We start from the raw sequence: 19042 nt of genomic DNA on the forward strand, positions 1-19042 counted from the left end.
CTTCGTTTGATCCAGCACTAACATTAATATATTATACGCTGCATTGTCAACGAAATTATCCATCGGATTAGAACCTGCCGCTGCATTTCCCTCTCCGTCGCTTTCTCTCCTCTCGAGGTCAACAGATTTAGGGCAACAACCTGATTTTTTTAATTGGAGCCTCTGAGTTGACCTTAATTTCGCCATTACCGGCTGTCTATCGTCTCATCTTTGAGAAATTTGCAGGAGGTTTACCTTGATATGCTGCACCGTATTAAGATCATCATGTTCCTCATGATTTTTGCCCGCGCCGCTGCAGATCCTCATTACATTTCGATTGGCTGCGGCGGAGATGCACACGGCGGCAAACACTGGCTCCGAGAAGACTCATCAGCCATCTCTGCTGCCAAGGAGGACCTCACCACAGCTCGAATTTCTCGCTCCAGATTCTCCTATTCCTTGCAGCTGAGTCCAGGTCAGAAATTTCTCCGCCTCCACTTCCATCCATCGTCCTACAATGGTTTCCAAAGCTCCAACGACTTGTTCTCAGTCGAAGCTGGTAATTTACCGTTACTAGCTAATTTCAGTGCTTCAGTAACTGCTAGTGCTCTTGCTGTCAATGTTATTGTTAAACAATTCCGTGTAACTGTGGAAGAAAATGAGACTCTAAACCTAGTTTTCTCCCCTGAATTGGGAAATAGCTATTATGCTTTTGTGAATGAGATTGAGATTATCTCAATACCTTCCACTACTCCTTTCTCTGATGGTGAGGTTGCCCCAAATCCTGTCATCTATGTTGACAACAGCACTGCGCTTGAAAGGGTTCATTACCAGCACGTAAAATGGGGTCCTGTTTCGTCCGGAGATGATATCGCTTCCATGTTCGGGATGTGGTCTAATCAACCAAGTGTTGGAGAAGACGCGGAAATAGGTACTAATAAGACATGGAGAGTTTCTGTTGACGCGGGATTCAAGTATTTGGTGAGGCTTCACTTGTGTGAGGCAGGACTCCACATGGATTTTGTGCTCTTCATCAATGGCAGGGTAGCCTTAACCAGTGCTGACATGCTCCAACAGAGGAGGGGAATAGAGAACTCCTTTGGTATAACAACTATATGGTGATGGATGATGATCTCAAGCACGGTGATATCTCTATTTCTCTGCACTCTCGCCATGAATTCTTGGATCGACACGGCCCACTTGAAGGATTTGAAGTATTTAAGATGAGCAGCCGTCAACGTGCCAGTCCTCTGATTCAGACACATTCACCATCATGGTCTATGCTACTACGCCCTCTACATTTTTTTTCATACATTACCATCATATTCCATCTATATTGCGTAACATTCATAGTCATCTATCTGGAGCAAAAAATGTCCCAAAATGAGTTTTCCAATGAGGATAACAAACCATCGTCCAGGGCAAAGCAACTCAGTCATCGCTTTTCACTAGCTGATGACAAGTCTGTGGTTAGACTTCCAGAGCTTCACCAAAACTTTGAGTTTTAGCGAGTCACAGAGCCAAGATAGCGCAAAGCTTATAGGAACACCTGGATATATTGCCCCTGACTTAATCATTAATGGTGAACTAATGAGAAAAAGCGACACCTATTCTTTTGGGGCGCTGGTGTTGAAAGTATTGCGTGGAAGAGCGGCTAGGGAGCCACGGAGTGAAGAAGATAAGTGTACTCTGACTACATTGGTCGAGAGGACTAAAGTTGAAGATGTTGATTATGATAAATCTCAGCAGGAGAATATGAATCTTACTGTAACTAATGAGAAAACATCATTATCAGATGTGTGGCTTCACTCGATATGTTCCACAGATGATTTTCATCTGCGAGCAGAACATATAAGAAGAGTTTACGAGAGCCTTTACAATAAGAAATCCTCTGTAAGTGCGCAGATATTTCAGTTGTTTATCACTTTGATTTGCATTTTGAATGGTTGGTTTTTATCTGTTCTTTGCTTAAAAAACATATAAATATAGTATACTAGTCCCTCTAAAAGGTAGTTTTACTTAATCCAGTGTTCTGTTCTTTACTCAGATCTTTAGTTTTACCTATAGGATACTTTTGTACTTTTACTACCGATAAGGAATGCATTCGACACAATCTGTTAACAGTAGCACTTCTTCATTTACCCTCAAGTTATTTATCTTAATATTGCGAAGTGGAATGTATGTAATAGCTGAGAGGATGATATGTGTATTTTATCCATGACTTATTTATCCTACAAAATTTTTCGATAGGCTGAATTGGGACAGCAGCGGCAGATGCCTCAGTGGAAGGTGCTGGGAGAAGGAGGTTTTGGCAGGGTTTACAAGAGGTCTATGGATTCTGAAAGTGACCAAAGCTTTCGAGTGTGGCAGGTACCAACAGTAGAATTGTTTTCGCCTCTTCTCTGCTTCGCTTCGCTTGAGAATAATGAGAATGGATGTTGTGTACCGTAATTTTCAGTCTGAGAAGATGTAGAGTGTATTTTAACCTTGAGTTATTTTTCTTACAAAATATCTTGATAGGCTAAACCGGGACTGCTCATGGACTCCTCGACCGGCTCACAGAAGTGCCAGATGCCTCCGGGTTTCCGGTTCCAACCCAATGATGTGGAGCTGCTGGTACCAACCCAATGATGCCTCCGGGTTTCCGGTTCCAACCTCAACAAGAAGCTGGAATCCGCCCCTTTGGACATTGATCTCTGTAACTATGAGCCGTGGGATCCCCCAAGTAAATCAATACCAGTACTCATTTTTCTTTGTTTATCAAAATTGGTCAGATGCCCTCTAACTAATAAGATTATGGCCTAACACATCCAGAAAGGTCTTTCTTCGGAGCGAATGAATGGTTCTTCTCCAGCTCGTGGGATAGGAAGAGTGCATGGGGAGCCACCTCCCGGTATCAGAAAGCGACTGGTATGCAAAAGCCAGCAATGCCAAAAGGGATAAAGTGTTCTCTGATGCGTGAGTACATTCTGGGAGCAGCTCGTGGCATGCACGCAAGAGAAAAATCAGTTATCTACAGAGATTTCAAGGCCTCTACCATATTGTTAAATGAGGTAAGTTGTTGAATCATAGGCCATTTCATTTTGGAACTTTACTTTCCACTTTTAAACCTATAATATGTAGTATGCTTGTTTAAGTTTTGAGTGATTTATCTGCAGTTATACAAAGCCAAACTATCTGCACTTGCAAAGGAATTTTATAAGAAGTTGAATCGTCTTCAAGAATGGCAGGTAATTCAGCTGTCCCTATCAATGATATTCTACCTATACAATGTTTTGATTCATCTGACAAAATTTGTTGATAAGATTAAACTGGATGACCTCATGGACTCCTGGTCCAGCTCACAGCAGAGGCAGATGCTCCTGGAGATCCGGCTCCACCTTGCTGATGAAGATTATGGCCACTACTTCGTTGGTCTCTTCAATCATGAACCGCGGGATCTCCCAAGTAAATCAATACTACTAGTATTCTTTTACATTTTTCTTTGTCAAAATTGGTCTGATGCCCTCACTAACAAGATTATGGCCTAATCAATCCAGAATGGTCTTTCTTCGGAGAGCAGAAATGGTTCTTCTTCTTCTTCTTCCTGAGGGATATGAAGAGAGCCACCTCCGGGCATCATAAGGCGACCGGGATGCACAAAACAGTGCCATAAGGGATAATAGAGTGGATGATGATGCTCGAGTACATGCTGGAAAACGACACCAATTGTCCTCATCGACTATACTATAACTGGCTGAAGCATATGATTATGATTGAAGATCCTCCTAGTACATTGCCTCTGCAGAAACTGACTTTCAAGTCACACTGGAAATAAGATCATCAACAGTATTCTCTTACTTATTAATCTCTATACTCTATTGATACCATTGTAAAATAGTGAATAAAGTGCAAAATAATAAAAAGAGTATAGAGTTAGTTGAAGCATAAACTGAACCACTTGTGCTGAAAGGGTGTATGTGTGTTACAATACTTTGATACAAGAAACACTATTGTATCATATCTTTTCTTTCTATGGAGTTTCTGTTTTATTTGTATCCATTTTCTTGGTTATGATTTAAATTGGTGCAATGCATGAAATAGTTGTATACTATTAGGATTTTGTATTGGTATTGTCCTAAACTAATAGGCTATTATTTATTAGCCTTGATAAATTGCGAATTATTTTATAAAAAATCAATGCATATATGTTCGTAGAGTTGAAATCATATAAGCCACTCTTACCAAAATGCACCTAGTAATACTGAATTTCCATTCATCAGATCATCAACATGGCAACCACCTGCTTTTTACCATAAGAGATTAGGATCAAAATCAAAAGTTTCCAAATTTGGACCATATATGCTCAAAACAGTAAAAAATATTAAGCTAGACACTGCAAATGCTAAAGATGAGCAAAAGTTCACAACCCAAAAAGAGAACTAAAAACAACAATTAAGCTACCCTAAGAGTGCCTCCACAAGAACCTTTCGATGCATCTTTTGCATTTCGACATGTGGTTCAAAACTTACAGCCTTCTACTCATCTACAACTTCCTAGCCTCCTCCCATCATCTTCGCCTTTCGTCATAACCTCGACGGTCTTGTGAGCCGCTGCCCTTCAATTTCTCCAGTTTCCGCCTTTTTGCAGCTAGCCGGGGTCTCAACTGCACAATGTTTCAATAGTTTATGCAAAGCAATCATATATGGACTCGATTCCAGCTAACTTTTCTGATAGATGATTCAGACTTTCTTCGATGAAATCTCATCAGAAAATGCACATAATACGTATGAAACTTCTTTCGATGAATCAACGAGCGAGCTTTTAAATAACTAGAAGATCTAAATAACGATTGAAACCAGATAGCACTATAAGCTCACAAAAAAACATCCAAAACCACACATAACAACCAATTATTTATACTATATGGATTAATAATTTTAAGAACTTTTTTATCGTGAGAACGTGAAAATACCGATTCACTGCAATTTCAGTGCTATTAATTGCAGATAAGTGCAAATACTTTACATGTTCAGTGCGACAAGTTCCCATTTTTAGAAGGTTCTTGTCCGAACCTTTCCCTTATAAATATGAGTATATATTTGTAATCGGAAGACATACCATCTCCACATACTTCAGTTGCTTCATTACTTCTTCTGTTTCTAATTCCTGAATCAGCAACAAGTGATTACTTTTTAGTACTAATAACCGTCATACTCCAAAATGCACATCGGAAACAAGCAAATCAAAGATCACATAATATAACTCCATGAAAATTGGGAATATGCAAGAACAATAATTCAGAAAAGTTCCGCGTGGACATAGGAATGCTGATTAAGGCAGAGCAATATCTAAAGCTATTAGATAAAAAAAAAACACAACTTTAATGAAAAAATGCATTAACATAATAGAAATTAGAAAAATACCTGGGGCGCGGCACAGTCTGCACGAGTTGGATCCCAAAGAATGCAACAAAAGCATTCCCAGTTATCCGTTTGGACTTCATAGAGGGGTGCTCTGTCAATAGTTTTGTTCAAAAGTCAGTCGAGTAATTAATAAAATTAATAAAAAGCATTAAACATCTCAAAGTTTAGTTATTTACCTGCGCCATTTTCCACACACAGTTCCGTCAATGCCTTCTCCAACTCCTTCAATGACCTCACGGCACTGAATCCAATTGCCAATAGGACTGTGCTTTAAAGAATTGATAGCGTCCTTGTCCTAGAGAGTGATGCTATTCCTTTAGTACCCTCAGAAACAAGCTTTTAACTGATACATGAAAAAACTAAATCATCCGAAAATCTTACCTGTGTGCCAATGTTACTAGAAGTATCCACATCTAATACATCGCCAAAATAATTGCAATCCCTACAGCAATTGTAAACATCAATCACGATTCACGAGAGCTGAGCAATGGTTGCAAACAATGGAAAACCAAATAAAACAGACCCAACTTCAGCATTTATGTATGATGCTTTCTGAGAACATTACTGGTATTGGAAATATTGGAAGTTTTCAAGACTTCACAGATTTATAGGGTAAAAGCCGAAATAAGACAACATAGAACGATAAAAAAAATAACAATAACCAATAAGGAAAAAGAGTAAAAAGAAAAACAACCGACAAAATAGGGGGAAGATGGGGGGAAACAACCAACAATTACCAGAAAAAGAAGAAAACAGAGTAAATATAAGCGAAGAACATACTCATCAATGGGGCCGCACCAATCAGGAACATCAGCTTGAAATTCATTGCCAACTCGCACGTTGGACATATATGGTTCAGTATCTGTAAACATGAATTCCAAGGATCCCAATTCCAATTCTGATGTTGAATGCCGATTTAAGACTGTTTCCATGCCCGTGTTCCCCAGATTATTGCTTGTAGATTTATCGTTCAAAATTTTATGCTTTTTTTCCAGACACGAGCTACAAAGCCACTCGCTAAGTGGCAATATTGTTATGCGAGGATTATAGCAAGAAGTATGAAATGCATCATCACAACTATCGCATATCAGCATGTATTTTGAGCTGTCCCTCTGCTCACATACTTTGCACGACTTGGAACAATATTTGTTAGTCTTTTCATTAGACGCTCCATCTCGTCTAACCCAAACTCTATCAAGAACTCCCTGACTTCTAAGAATTGAAATGCAAGCATCTCTTTCTGAAATCTCTTCTGGCGCTTTCCCAGCAATCAATGCGCCAGAAGAGGAGCACTCCCCTGTATCATCTGTATGAACTTTTAAGACAGGTGAACAATGGTCCTTAGCATTGCAGTCATTCAAAATTCTGTCTACATCAGTTGTCAATGCCTCTTCAGAACCAGCTTCTTCCACAGCATGAAACTCATTAGAGGATGCTGTAGCCACTTTGCTGTTTTCAACTGGACGCGCCACAGGAGATCTTACACCTTCTGCTGCACGCTCTGGAACAGAAACTGCACGCTCTTTGGCATCCAACGGAGGAGCATCAGAACCAAAGGCAGAGTGGGCAGCATTACTTGCTCTAGCAGCGGCAGACGAAAAAATTTCGAAGAATGAAGGAGACTTCTTATTGTCTTCTCTACGTTGGTATACGTACATGAAGTTCTGAGACATTCTACCGGATTTTGATAGCATGGAACAATTTCTTTTGTATGTTATGTGATGCACTCTGTGCAGAACATCCTCAAAATTCGCATCCTGTTTAGAAAGCTCTCCACAGTCACCAAAATGACGTTCACAGCAAACCAAACATCTTCCCCTCATCTTGGAACCTGGCATCACGTCAAATGCAACGCCTTGTTTCATGAACTCCAAAGAACAACTTCCATCAACCTATACATAAAAGTTAATCCATTCAGCAATTTACCCATCAAAGATTGCGTATAATTAGTAGATGGATTACTTATATCAGAAATTAATCATATAAGCTGTTTCCGGTCCATAAGACATATTCTATCTTTACCATATAAGCCTTACAAAATTCACTATTCAAGACAGTCTCAGCATGAAACAATTCAGAGTGTCATGTAACACCTTGAAATATTACTTTGAGTTCAAGAAATCAACTTCTAAAAAATGAACAGCAACAAATAATGACCATTTTGGATTGTCACTTTGCACAGCTTTCCTGTCAATATTTCTCCACTACAAATTGCAATTTTTTCAAAACGTCACACCATCTTCACTGCAGAATATATGAAACCAGATCTTGATCATTCAACTCCACAAGTTCAACCTATCTCTATTAAGTAAAGCTTTACATACGACTCAGGCAATGTAAATATAAGAAAAACTGGATGAAAACCATGAAAAAACACATCTATTTAGCCCTAACTCACACAAACTCACTTAGAATGAAATGGCATACACAAACTCACTAGCCATAAAGCCTACAAGGCGTCCTAAGGTTGTCTTAGATAGAAGCAAGATTTGTTGGGAGTTTTTCCTGGATCAACAGACTGTACACCTCAACCACCAAGAATAATCTCATTCTAACAACCCGTTCTCCTTAGAACCACAAGAAAGCATATACAGAAAACAAAGAGAGAGAACAACAGCCAGTTGCCACTGTTATCTAGTTAAAGTAAATAAATTCAAACAGATGAAAGCAGGCATTTCCAGATTATTAGAAAAAGGCTATCAAGGATTTTGATTCATTTCATTTCTTTATTTTGATTAGCTGTTATCTATCAGGACACATGATGCAGACACAGCTGGCACCTGAGAGGTTCAGTTATGAACACCCAGGAATTCTGCTGGATATAAACCTGCTGATTCTGTATTGACACTTAGGAACACTGCAGAAATTTATTAATCAGCAATACCATACAAGTGATGGCCTCACCTCTACAAGTCAAAGGAAAGGAGAATTGAAAGATTACTTACAAACTAGTGAAGGGTGAAACCTAAAAACAAAATTCTATCAAAACACAACCTGACTAAGGAGATGGCTGCTAAAAATCTACATCATACATTAATCGGACCTAAACTTCCGAGACTCAACAATTATGCGAAAACCCCATCCTATATCACAAATCTCTATCTTAATAGAGCAATCATCAATCAAACAAACTCACATATCTCCTTCTCCAGAATTTCCTCTAAATCACAAAGATACATGTTTTCCATCATTTCCAATCACCATCATATTACCCATACTATTACAAGAATCGTTATACACAAAAAGATGCTTTCTACAACTCTGTCCATCAAATTGACAACCCATTAACAAGAAAGCCTCTTTCAATTCCAAACACATTTTTTCAATGCCATTAAGGGTTCCCTACATAGCATTCCTCTTTCTGACAAGGATTAGCAATTTTCCACTACTGAATCAAACGATTTCAAACATTTATGCACAAATAAACAAACATTCACACAAATATGCATAAAATTGTACAGGCATGTTCCCCAAACTTGATTTCCTGTCTATCACATAAGTAAAGAGCACACAGCAGCAAAAACGTGATTCTGTTCGTACTATTCATTGTCAGAGTTGAAGAAAATAACGACGACAAATTCAAGAAATAAGGAAAGATTAAATTTTATGTGTATACCATTAGTTTGCCATTGCAACAGTTGCATCAGTAGAGTGTTAGTCTCCACCGCTTTTCGCTGGGGTTTGGAGGTTTCTGTCCAAGATAGAGATGGAGATGGAAAGAGGGAAAGAGAGAGAATCTGAGAGAGAGGGAAGAGAAGTGTGTAGTTATGAACTATGCAAATTCTATTTATGATTGTAAACAGAAAGGGGTGAGTTGGGAAAAAGGCTAATATTCTTTTGTGAAAATGCAAATATTCTTTTTGTGAAAAATGTCATAATTTTTTAAACTATTTTATAGTATAGTTTTAGGGGGATTATGAGATTTGAGTTATTATATGGCTTTTTAAAACTTTAAGATATATTGGTTATAAGGTTATTTAGAATATATGATTATAAAGTTATTGGATGATAAGTCTGGATAGATTGTTCGTTTAATTTGGCGGGAAGTTGATGTATCAACACGTCTTCGCCATTATCATAATCTCCGTAGTACTCGCGGATCTGATCATGGAAATTGTTCTGGTATTTAATGACATGTTATTTAGAACAACAAGTCTAGAATGATTGTCGTTTGAGTAGACAACAAGTTAGTATACCAACATGTGTTTGTCGCGATCATACTAAAAGATGTTCCACGCCATTCCGGGATGTAATTACGCAACCGTGCGGATATTTAATGATATGTTGTTTAGAATGTGTAGTTATTAAAATACTAGACGACAAGTCTGAATATGTGTTCGTTGGTGTCGGTGGCAAGTTAATTTATCAACACGTGTTTGTCGTGATCATACGAAAAGGTGATGATCTCCGCGATTATTGGATGTAATAATGCATCCGTGTAGATATTTAATTATCTGTTATTTAGAATATGTAGTTATTAAATTTTTAGACCACAAGTCCGAATGTATGTTTGTTGATTTCGGCGATTAGTTAGCGTATCGAACACGTGTTTGTCGCGGTCAGCTAAAAGGTGATCTCTGCATTCGTGGCACCGAATCATGACACCCGTGCAGATATTTAATGACGTGTACTAGACGACAAGTTCGAATATTCAATAATGTTGGTGGCAAAGTTAATATATCAACACGTGTCCATCGCGATCGTAATAAACATGGATCTTCAACACATTAGAGTTAGCTTTTTTAGCATTTTAAAATCAAAGTAGAATTTAATTTTCTCAATTTGCCACTCAAATTCATAAGATCAATTTACTCAAACGTTGGATCAATTTGCCAGTTCAAGAGGGGTGAAAACCAAAATTACTCACTGATTTCGTTTTTTTACCATGAAAAAAGATTCTAGTTTGACATTTTTAACAGGTCATGATATACTACTCCAAATTAATGCCTATTTAATGCTAATATCTAAGGAAAAGAAAATTAATGGCTGTTTGCATCTTATTAAAGATTTACATATTCTCACAATATTACATAATTTGTAATAATGCTGCACAGAATTGCACAGTTTTTACACAAAATCTGAGCATCTGTGTTAATCTCATGGCTTTTTGACAATCTATAAAATAGTTATTAATAGTGAAATATCAGATAAATTTGGCAGAGACCATGAAAATATAATGGCAAAATAGATTAAAATATTATACAATGGAAGTTGTTGTTAGTTAGAGATCCAGACAGAAAGCATTTACAATATGTAGAACAAAACTTGAGTCAGAAACAGCACAGCACTGATGGAGTCTGATAAATTTGATTCCCAATTCAAATCCTAAAACTAAATGCTGCAAAATCATCAAAATTTAATTTGGTCGGCAAGCATTAATGTTCTTAGTCAGCTTGCTCCATCAGCATTGTAGAATCTGCACATCAGGCTGAGCAATGGGAAGAAGACATCGAGATTCTCCGATTTATGCTCGACTAGCGATAGCAGGAACGTCTGAAACATCTTTCAAATGCCAAAAATACTGATTTAAAGGCAGAGACATGTATACAAGCTAGCAACGGGATATGATATCTCGAGGGGAGCAAATTCCCAGATTGTGACATATAATGAGAACATTGAATGGGACGTACCTCTTCACAGGGCAGTAAAACCAAACTTGACAAGGGATAGAACTACACCCACGGGACGACTGTTCTGTGCAGTTTTGGTGCTGAATACAACAAGATTTGTTAAATGTATATGAGATGATTCATAGAATTCAAATTTTACATAAAATCCACGTCGCAGTTTCAATGGTGCAGATAGAAAATGTGGCCCAAGTAGAATAATACTCAAGAGTCCCATTCCTTCCCAAACTCTAAACAAATCAATTATTGAAATAACAATACTTAAACAACAAAATCCTTCTGATACTATGATAAGTATAGATCTCCAGCTTCCAAGATTTCATCTTTGCCACATATATCTCTTCTCAAACAGAGTCCACCCCCAAAATTGGAGCTTCACAACGGAGACTTCCCACGCACCAAGTGTATCACACAGTGGTAACAATTTGTTATAGCTTTTACGACACTTCCACAGCTGTCATTCAGGACCAATGATCTTCCCAACTTTGATATTGGGGAGGGAGTGATGTGGAAGGGGAAAAAGCAATGTAAATATGACGTATTACTACTTCCAGCATCATAAACAAATATTTGAAGAGACATGAAAAAATGTACACAGGATAAACGGTATAAAAGGGTATGTACATTTCTAGTCTCAGTTGTTCGATTTCTCCCCACGGAAATGACATTCTGATCCTCTACGATTACGCAACTCTCCAAACAGAGAGAACAGCACAAGGAAATTATTTCAATATATATGTTCAGAATCAAAATGTTAATTTATTACTCCCTCCGTCCACGAAAAGTCGTCCCGGTTTGACCGGGCACGGGTTTTAAGAAATGTAATGGAAAGTAAGTTGAAAAAGTTAGTGGATTGTGGGTCCTACTTTTATATATTAGTTTTATAACAAAATGTGAGTAGAAATGAGTTAGTGGAATATGGGGTCCACTACCAAAAATGGTAAAAGTGAAATGGGACAAATTTTGGGGGACGGACGGAAATGGAAAAATGGGACAAATTTTGGTGGACGGAGGGAGTAGTAATTAATTCAATCTACACCGGGCCATGGCCAGCTAGATAACATAAATTCAAAGGAGAAATTAAAAGAAAGATTACCCGACAGGCACTTCAAGGCTTTCCAATGCTAGCTTTGCCTGGCAGAAGAAAGTCGGATAAGAATTTCGTGTCTTAAAAAGGCTCACACTGACTAGGCTCATCAACATAAAAGTAAGCATAAAAACAGAATATCCATAAAAACATCAGAACAAAAATATATGCAATCAACAATAATGATCAGTCACCAACAAAGTTTTAGCAAACAACTGGGTATTAAAATCACTAACATCCGATTTGATTCATGGTAGATTTTATAATACATTACACATAAACAGGCAGAAGGAAAAACAGGAGCATTTTAACATCGCATATATAGGTAAGCAGCTGAAAATAGAACATAATCTCGTAATTGGACACTGCAAAATCAAACATTTCAGTAGCAGCTGTCACCTGTTCTACAGCAAGCTTCATAAATTACGGCTACCGGGATGTACAAGCAATGGTGCCAAAAGGGATAACAGAGTGGGTGATGATGCTCGAGTACATGCTGGAAGACGACACAAGTTGTCCTCGTCGACAATACAATGACTGGCTGAAGCACAAGATTGATGTTGAATATTATCCGAGTACATTGCCTCTCCAGAAACTGACTTTCAAGTCACACTGGAGTTAAGATAATCAACAGAATACTCTTGCTCATTAATCTCTATACTCAATTGATACCATTGCAAAATAGTGAATAAAGTGAAATAATAAATAGAGTATAGAGTTAGTTGAAGCAAAAACTGAACCACTTGTGCTGAAAGTGTGTTTCCATAGTTTGATAGCATCACATATTTTCTTTCTGTGGAGTTTCTGTTTTATTTGTATCCATTTTTTTGGTTATGATTTAAATTGGTGCAATGCATGAAATAGTTGTATATTATATGGATGGTATTGTCCTAAACTATTAGGCTATCATTTATTCTCCTGGATAAATTGTATAAAAAATTAATGCATGTATGTTCCTAGAGTTGAAATCATATAAGCCACTCTTACCAAAATACCACAACTAATATTGAAATTTCCATTCATCAGATCATGAACATGGTTTTCCGATTATCAGAAATTATAACACTAAAACAACCTGCTTTTAACCATAAAAGATTAGGATCAAATAAAAAATTTCCAAATATGGACTATATATGCTCAAAACAGCAAAAAAATTAGCTAAATACTGCAAATGCTAAAGATGAGCAAAAGTTCACAACCCAAAAAGAGAACATAAACACAGCAATAAGCTTATACCCTAAAAGAGCCTCCTCAAAAACATGTAGTTCAAACCTTTCGACGCATCTTTTGCATTTCGATATGTAGTTCAAAACTTACAGCCTCTAATCATCTACGACTCACTACCCACCTTCCATCATCGTCGCCTTTTATCATAACCTCGACGGTCTTGTGAGCCGCTGGCCTTCGAACACTCCAGTTTGCGCTTTTTTGCAGCTAGCCGGGGTCTCAACTGCACAATATTTCAATAGTTTAGACAAAGCAATCATATATGGACTCGATTCCTGCTAACTTTTCTGATAGATGATTCAGACATTCTTCGATGAAATCGCATCAGCTAATGCACATCATATATAAGAAACTTATTTCGAAGAATCAACGAGCAAAGCTTTATAATACTAGAAGATCTGAACAGTGACTGAAACCAGATAGCACTATAAGGTCATAATAAACATCCAAAACCAAAAATAACAACCAATAGTATTATATATAAGGATTAATTATTTTGAGAACTTTTTTATCGTGAGAAAGTGAGAATGCCGCTTCAGTGCAGATAAGTGCAATTCAGTGCTATTAATTGCAATTCATTGCAGATAAGTGCAAACACTTTATATGTTCAGTGCGACCAGTTCCCAATTTTAGAAGGTCCTTGTCCGAACCTTTCCCTTATATGTATGAGCATATATTTGAAATGAGAAGACATACCATCGCCACATACTTCAATTGCTTCATTACTTCTTCTGTTTCTAGTTCCTGAATCAGCAACAAGTGATTACTTTTTAGTATAAATAACCGTCATACTCCAAAATGCATGTCGAAAACAGGAAAACAAAAAATCACATAATATAACTCCATGAAAATTGGGAATGTGCAAGATCAATAATTCACAAAAGTTCTACATGGACAAAGGAATGCTGATTAAGGCAGAGCAATATCTATAGCTATTAGATAAAAAAACACAACTTTAATGATAAAATGCATTAACATAATAGAAATTAGCAAAATACCTGGGGCGCGGCACAGTCTGCACGAGTTGGATCCCAAAGAATGCAACGAAAGCATTCCCAGTTATCCGTTTGGACTTCAAAGAGTGGGGCTCTGCCAATATTTTTTTTGAAAGTCATTAGAGTAAATAAAAATCATCAAACATCTCAAAAGTTTAGTTATTTACCTGCGCCATTTTCCACACACAGTTCCATCAATGCCTTCTCCAACTCCTTCGATGACCTCATGGCACTGAATCCAATTACCAATAGGACTGTGCTTTAAAGAATTGATAGCGTCCTTGTCCTAGAGAGTGATGCTATTCCTTTTAGTAAACTCAGAAACAAGCTTTAAACTGATACATTAGACAAAATAAAATCATCAGAAATGTTACCTGTGTGTCAATGTTACTAGAAGTATCCACTTCTAATACATCACCAAAATAATTGCAATCCCTACAGCAGTTGAAAACATCTATCACAATTCACAAGAGCTTAGCGATGGTTGCAAACAATGGAAAACCAAATAAAACAGACTCAACTTCAGCATTTATGTATGATGCTTTCTGAGAATATGATGAACATTACTGGAATTGGAAATATTGGTAATATTGGAAGTTTCAAAGCTTTATAGATTTATATGGTAAAAGCCAAAATAAGACAACATAGAACAACAAAAAATAACAATAGCCAATAAAAGTGAAAAGAATAAAAAGCAAAACAAACAACAAAATAGGGGGAAGGTGGGGGGCAACAACCACCAAATACTAGCAGAAAAATGAAGAAAACAGAGTACATATAAGCGAAGAACATACTCATCAACGGGGCCGCACCAATCAGGAACATCAGCTTGAAATTCATTGCCAACTCGCACGTTGGACATATACGGTTCAGTATCTGTAAACATGAACTCCAAGGATCCCAGTTCCAATTCTGATGTTGAAAATCGATTTATGCCCATTTCCGTGCCTGTGTTCCCCAGATTATTGCTTGTAGATTTATCGTTCAATATTTTATGCTTTTTTTTCAGACATGAACCACAAAGCCACTCGCTAAGTGGCAATACTGTTATGCGAGGATTATAGCAAGAAGTATGAAATGCATCATCACAATTATCGCATATCAGCATGTTTTTTGAGCTATCCCTCTGTTCACATACTTTGCACGACTTGGAACAATATTTGTTACTTTTTTCATTTGACGCTCCATCTCGTCTAGCCCAAACTCTATCGAGCACTCCCTGACTTCTAAGAATTGAAATGCAAGCATCTCTTTCTGAAATCTCTTCTGGCACTTTCCCAGCAATCAATGCGCCAGAAGAGGAGCACTTCCCTGCATCATCTGTATGAACCTTCAAGACAGGTGAACTAAGTTCCAAAGTTAATTTTGATGATGAACAATGATCCTTAGCATTGCAATCATTCAAAATTTTTTCTACATCGCTTGTCAAGGCCTCTTCAGAACCAGCTTCTTCCACAGCACAAAACTCATTGGAGGATGCTGTAGCCAGTTTGCTGTTTTCAACTGGATGCTCCACAATAGATCTTACACCTTCTGCTGCACGCTCTGGAACAGAAACTGCATGCTCTTTGGCATCCAACAGAGGAGATTCAGAACCGAAGGCAGAGTGGCCAACATTACTAGCTTTAGCAGCGGCAGATGAAAAAATTTCAAAGAATGAAGGAGACTTCTTATTGTCTTCTCTACGTTGGTATACGTACACAAAGTTCTGAGACATTCTATTGGATTTTGATGACGAACAATGATCCTTGGCATTGCAGTCATTCAAAATTCGGTCTACGTCAGTTGTCAATGCCTCTTCAGAATCAGCTTCTTCCAAAGCACGAAACTCATTGGAGGTTGATGTAGCCACTTTGCTGTTTTGAATTAGATGCGCCACAGTAGATCTTACACCTTCTGCTGCACGCTCTGGAACAGAAACTGCACGCTCGGAAACAGAAACTGCACGCTCTTTGGCATCCAACAGAGGAGCTCCAGAAGTGAAGGAAGAGTCGCAAGCATTACTAGCTTTAGCAGCGGCAGATGAAAAAATTTCGAAGAATGAAGGAGACTTCTTATTGCCTTCTCTACGTTGGTATACGTAAGTGGGCACGAAGTTCTGAGACATTCTACTGGATTTTGATAGCATGGAACAATTTCTTTTGTATGCAATGTGCTGCACTCCGTGCAGAACATCATCAATATTTGCATCCTGTTTAGAAACCTCTCCACAGTCACCAAAATGACGTTCACAGCAAACCAAACATCTTCCCCTCATCTTGGAACCTGGCATCACGTCAAATGCAACGCCTTGTTTCATGAACTCCAAAGAACAACTTCCATCAACCTATACATAAAAGTTAATCCATTCAGCAATTTACCCATCAAAGATTGCGTATAATTAGTAGATGGATTACTTATTACAGAAATGAATCATATAAGCTGTTTCCGGTCCATAAGACATATTGTATCTTTACTATATAAGCCTTAAAAATTTCACTATTCAAGACAGTCTCAGGATGAAACAATTCAGAGTGTCATGTAACACCTTGAAATGTTACTTTGAGTTCAAGAAAACAATTTCTACAAAGTGAACAGCAACAAATAATGACCTTTTTGGATTGACACTTGCACACCTTTCCTGTCAACATTTCTCCACTACAAATATCATTTTTTTTAAAACGTCACGCCATCTTCACTGTAGAATATGAAACCCAGATCTTGATCATTCAACTCCACAAATTCAACCTATCTCTACTAAGTAAAGCTTTACATACAACTCAGACAATGTAAATATAAAGAAAAACTGGATGAAACGATGATTACCATGAAAAAACACATCTATTTAGCCCTAACTCGTGGTGTCTTCTTGGATATCAAACATATCAGGGCATGAGGGCATACACAAACTCACTAGCCATGAAGCCTACAAGGGGTCCTAAGGTTGTCGTAGATAGAAGCGAGATATGTTGGGAGAACAACACCCTACACCTTGAAACCACAAGACTGTCCACCTCAACCATCAAGAATAACCTCATTCTAACAACCCCTGCTCCTTCAAAACCACAAGAAAGCATGTACAGACGAAAACAGGCATTTCCGGATTCTCAGGAAAAGGCTATTAAGGATTTTGATTCATTTCATTTCTTTATTATGCTTAGCTGTTATCTATCAGGACACATGATGTAGAGACAGCTGGCACCTAATAGGTTCAGTTATGAACACCTGGGAGTTTTGCTGGATATAAACCTGCTGACTCTGTATTGACACTTAGGAACCCTACAGAAATAATTAATCAGCAACACCATACAAGTGACGGCCTCACCTCTACAAGTCGAAGGAAAGGAGAATTTGAAGAAAAATTACAAACTAGTGAATGGTGAAACCTAAGAACAAAATTCTTATCGAAACACAACCTAAGCAAGGAGATGGCTGCTAAAAATCTGCATTATACATTAATCGGACCTAAACTTCCAAGATTCAACAATTATGCGAAAACCCATCTTATATCACAAAACCCCATCTTAATCGGTCAATCATCAAACTCATTTATCTCCCTCTCCAGAAATTGCTCTAAATCTCAAAGATACATGTTTTCTAACTATTCCAATCATCATCATATTACCCATACCATTACAAGAATCTTTACACACAAAAAGATGCTTTCTACAACCCATTAATTCAAAACACTTTTTTTTAATGCCATTAAGGGTTCCCTACATAGCATTCCTCTTTCTAACACGGATTAGCAATTTTCCACTACTGATTCAAACGATTTCAAACATTTATGCACAAATAAACAAACATTCACACATATATGCATAAAATTGTACAGGCATGTTCCCCAAACTTGATTATCCTGTTTATCACATAAGTAAAGAGCACACAGCAAAAACGTGATTCTATTCGTACTATTTATTGTCAGAGTCGAAGAAAATAACGACGACAAATTCCAGAAATAAGGCAAGATTGAATTTTGTGTGTATACCATTAGTTTGCCATTGCAACAGTTGCATCAGTAGAGTGTTAGTCTCCACCGCTTTTCGCTGGGGTTTGGGGGTTTCTGTTCAAGAGAGAGATGGAGATGGAAAGAGGGAGAGAGATAGAGAGAGAAAACTGAGAGAGGGGGAAGAGTAGTTATGCACTATGCAAATTCTATTTATGATTGTCAGGAGAGTAGGGGAAAAAGGCCAATTCTTAAGTGAAAATGTATATATTCTTTTTGTGAAAAAAGTCTAATTTTTTAACTATTTTAGTATTATTGTTTTGTGGGGGATTATGATATTTAAGTTCTTATATGGCTTTTTAAAACTTTTAGATAGATTGGTTATAAGGTTATTTAGAATATATGATAATAAAATTATTGGATAACTAGTCTGGATAGATTGTTCGTTTAAGTTGGCGGGAAGTTGCATGTGTTCATCCCGATCATACTAAAAGGTGATCTTTGTAGTACTCGAGGATATGATTATGGCAATTGTGTGGATATTTGATTACATGTTATTTAGAATGTGTATTAAATCACTCGATGGCAGGTCTGGAATGATATTCATTTGAGTCGAGAACAAGTTTGTTGCGATCATACTAAAAGATGACATCCGCCATTCCGGGACGTAATTATGCAGCTGTGAGGATATTTAATGATTTGTTATTTAGAATGTGTAATTATTAAATTACTAGACGATAAGTCTGAATAGATGTTTGGTGGTGTTGTTGGCAAGTTAATATATCAACACGTGTTTG

The 19042-nt window shown here is 37.5% G+C and overlaps 3 protein-coding genes across 18 annotated transcripts; 1 reads left to right on the forward strand and 2 right to left on the reverse strand.

The window, feature by feature from the left end:
* The first annotated feature begins 240 nt into the window (after nt 1-240).
* Nucleotides 241-4016, forward strand: LOC148926472 (uncharacterized). 4 transcript variants are annotated; one of them, XM_089058625.1, is made up of 7 exons: nt 928-1872; nt 2230-2349; nt 2500-2704; nt 2794-3032; nt 3138-3209; nt 3285-3426; nt 3519-4016. In XM_089058625.1, the coding sequence occupies exons 4-7, from the start codon at nt 2892-2894 to the stop codon at nt 3632-3634; spliced, it is 471 nt and encodes a 156-aa protein (XP_088914751.1). In that variant the 5' UTR covers nt 928-1872; nt 2230-2349; nt 2500-2704; nt 2794-2891; the 3' UTR covers nt 3635-4016. The 4 variants fall into 3 exon arrangements, 1 of the variants encoding a protein (XP_088914751.1); XR_016130523.1 differs by having other exon boundaries at nt 241-1872; XR_016130524.1 differs by having other exon boundaries at nt 241-1872; nt 3320-3426.
* Nucleotides 4017-4281: 265 nt separating this feature from the next.
* On the reverse strand, nt 4282-9149 carry LOC148926473 (uncharacterized). Of its 2 annotated transcripts, XM_089058623.1 has the most exons (7): nt 9001-9149; nt 6165-7276; nt 5766-5826; nt 5561-5679; nt 5385-5475; nt 5080-5127; nt 4282-4624 (listed from the first exon to the last, which is right to left on the reverse strand). In XM_089058623.1, exons 1-7 carry the CDS (start codon nt 9001-9003, stop codon nt 4529-4531), a joined length of 1530 nt encoding a protein of 509 aa, XP_088914749.1. In that variant the 5' UTR covers nt 9004-9149; the 3' UTR covers nt 4282-4528. The 2 variants fall into 2 exon arrangements, with proteins under 2 accessions (XP_088914749.1, XP_088914750.1); XM_089058624.1 differs by lacking the exon at nt 5080-5127.
* A 1401-nt stretch (nt 9150-10550) lies between these two features.
* On the reverse strand, nt 10551-18452 carry LOC148926474 (uncharacterized). 12 transcript variants are annotated; one of them, XM_089059538.1, is made up of 11 exons: nt 18288-18452; nt 15115-16646; nt 14695-14755; nt 14488-14606; nt 14324-14414; nt 14022-14069; nt 12498-13548; nt 12108-12145; nt 11636-11704; nt 11015-11094; nt 10551-10886 (listed from the first exon to the last, which is right to left on the reverse strand). In XM_089059538.1, exons 1-7 carry the CDS (start codon nt 18288-18290, stop codon nt 13453-13455), a joined length of 1950 nt encoding a protein of 649 aa, XP_088915664.1. In that variant the 5' UTR covers nt 18291-18452; the 3' UTR covers nt 10551-10886; nt 11015-11094; nt 11636-11704; nt 12108-12145; nt 12498-13452. The 12 variants fall into 12 exon arrangements, with proteins under 12 accessions (XP_088915664.1, XP_088915662.1, XP_088915658.1 ...); XM_089059536.1 differs by having other exon boundaries at nt 11015-11494; XM_089059532.1 differs by having other exon boundaries at nt 11015-12145; nt 12498-12639; nt 13447-13548.
* Between the last annotated feature and the right edge of the window lie 590 nt (nt 18453-19042).

Source organism: Salvia hispanica, chromosome 5 (genome assembly GCF_029641045.1).
Source record: "Salvia hispanica isolate PSC_SH4W2 chromosome 5, Shi_PSC_v1, whole genome shotgun sequence".
In the NCBI taxonomy this organism is placed as follows: Eukaryota; Viridiplantae; Streptophyta; class Magnoliopsida; order Lamiales; family Lamiaceae; genus Salvia; species Salvia hispanica.

Bases quoted from the DNA above. Each gene is read 5' to 3' on its own strand.
- LOC148926472 (XM_089058625.1), top strand. From the start codon at position 2,892: ATGCAAAAGCCAGCAATGCCAAAAGGGATAAAGTGTTCTCTGATGCGT. The intron at 3,210-3,284 runs GTAATTCAGCTG...TTTGTTGATAAG, and splicing joins ATCGTCTTCAAGAATGGCAG to ATTAAACTGGATGACCTCAT. The intron at 3,427-3,518 runs GTAAATCAATAC...TAATCAATCCAG, and splicing joins TGAACCGCGGGATCTCCCAA to AATGGTCTTTCTTCGGAGAG.
- LOC148926474 (XM_089059532.1), bottom strand. The intron at 14,756-15,114 runs GTATGTTCTTCG...CAACTGCTGTAG, and splicing joins TGGTGCGGCCCCGTTGATGA to GGATTGCAATTATTTTGGTG. The intron at 14,607-14,694 runs GTAACATTTCTG...ATCACTCTCTAG, and splicing joins CTAGTAACATTGACACACAG to GACAAGGACGCTATCAATTC.
- LOC148926473 (XM_089058623.1), bottom strand. The intron at 5,827-6,164 runs GTATGTTCTTCG...CAATTGCTGTAG, and splicing joins TGGTGCGGCCCCATTGATGA to GGATTGCAATTATTTTGGCG. The intron at 4,625-5,079 runs GTATGTCTTCCG...AACATTGTGCAG, and splicing joins AACTGAAGTATGTGGAGATG to TTGAGACCCCGGCTAGCTGC.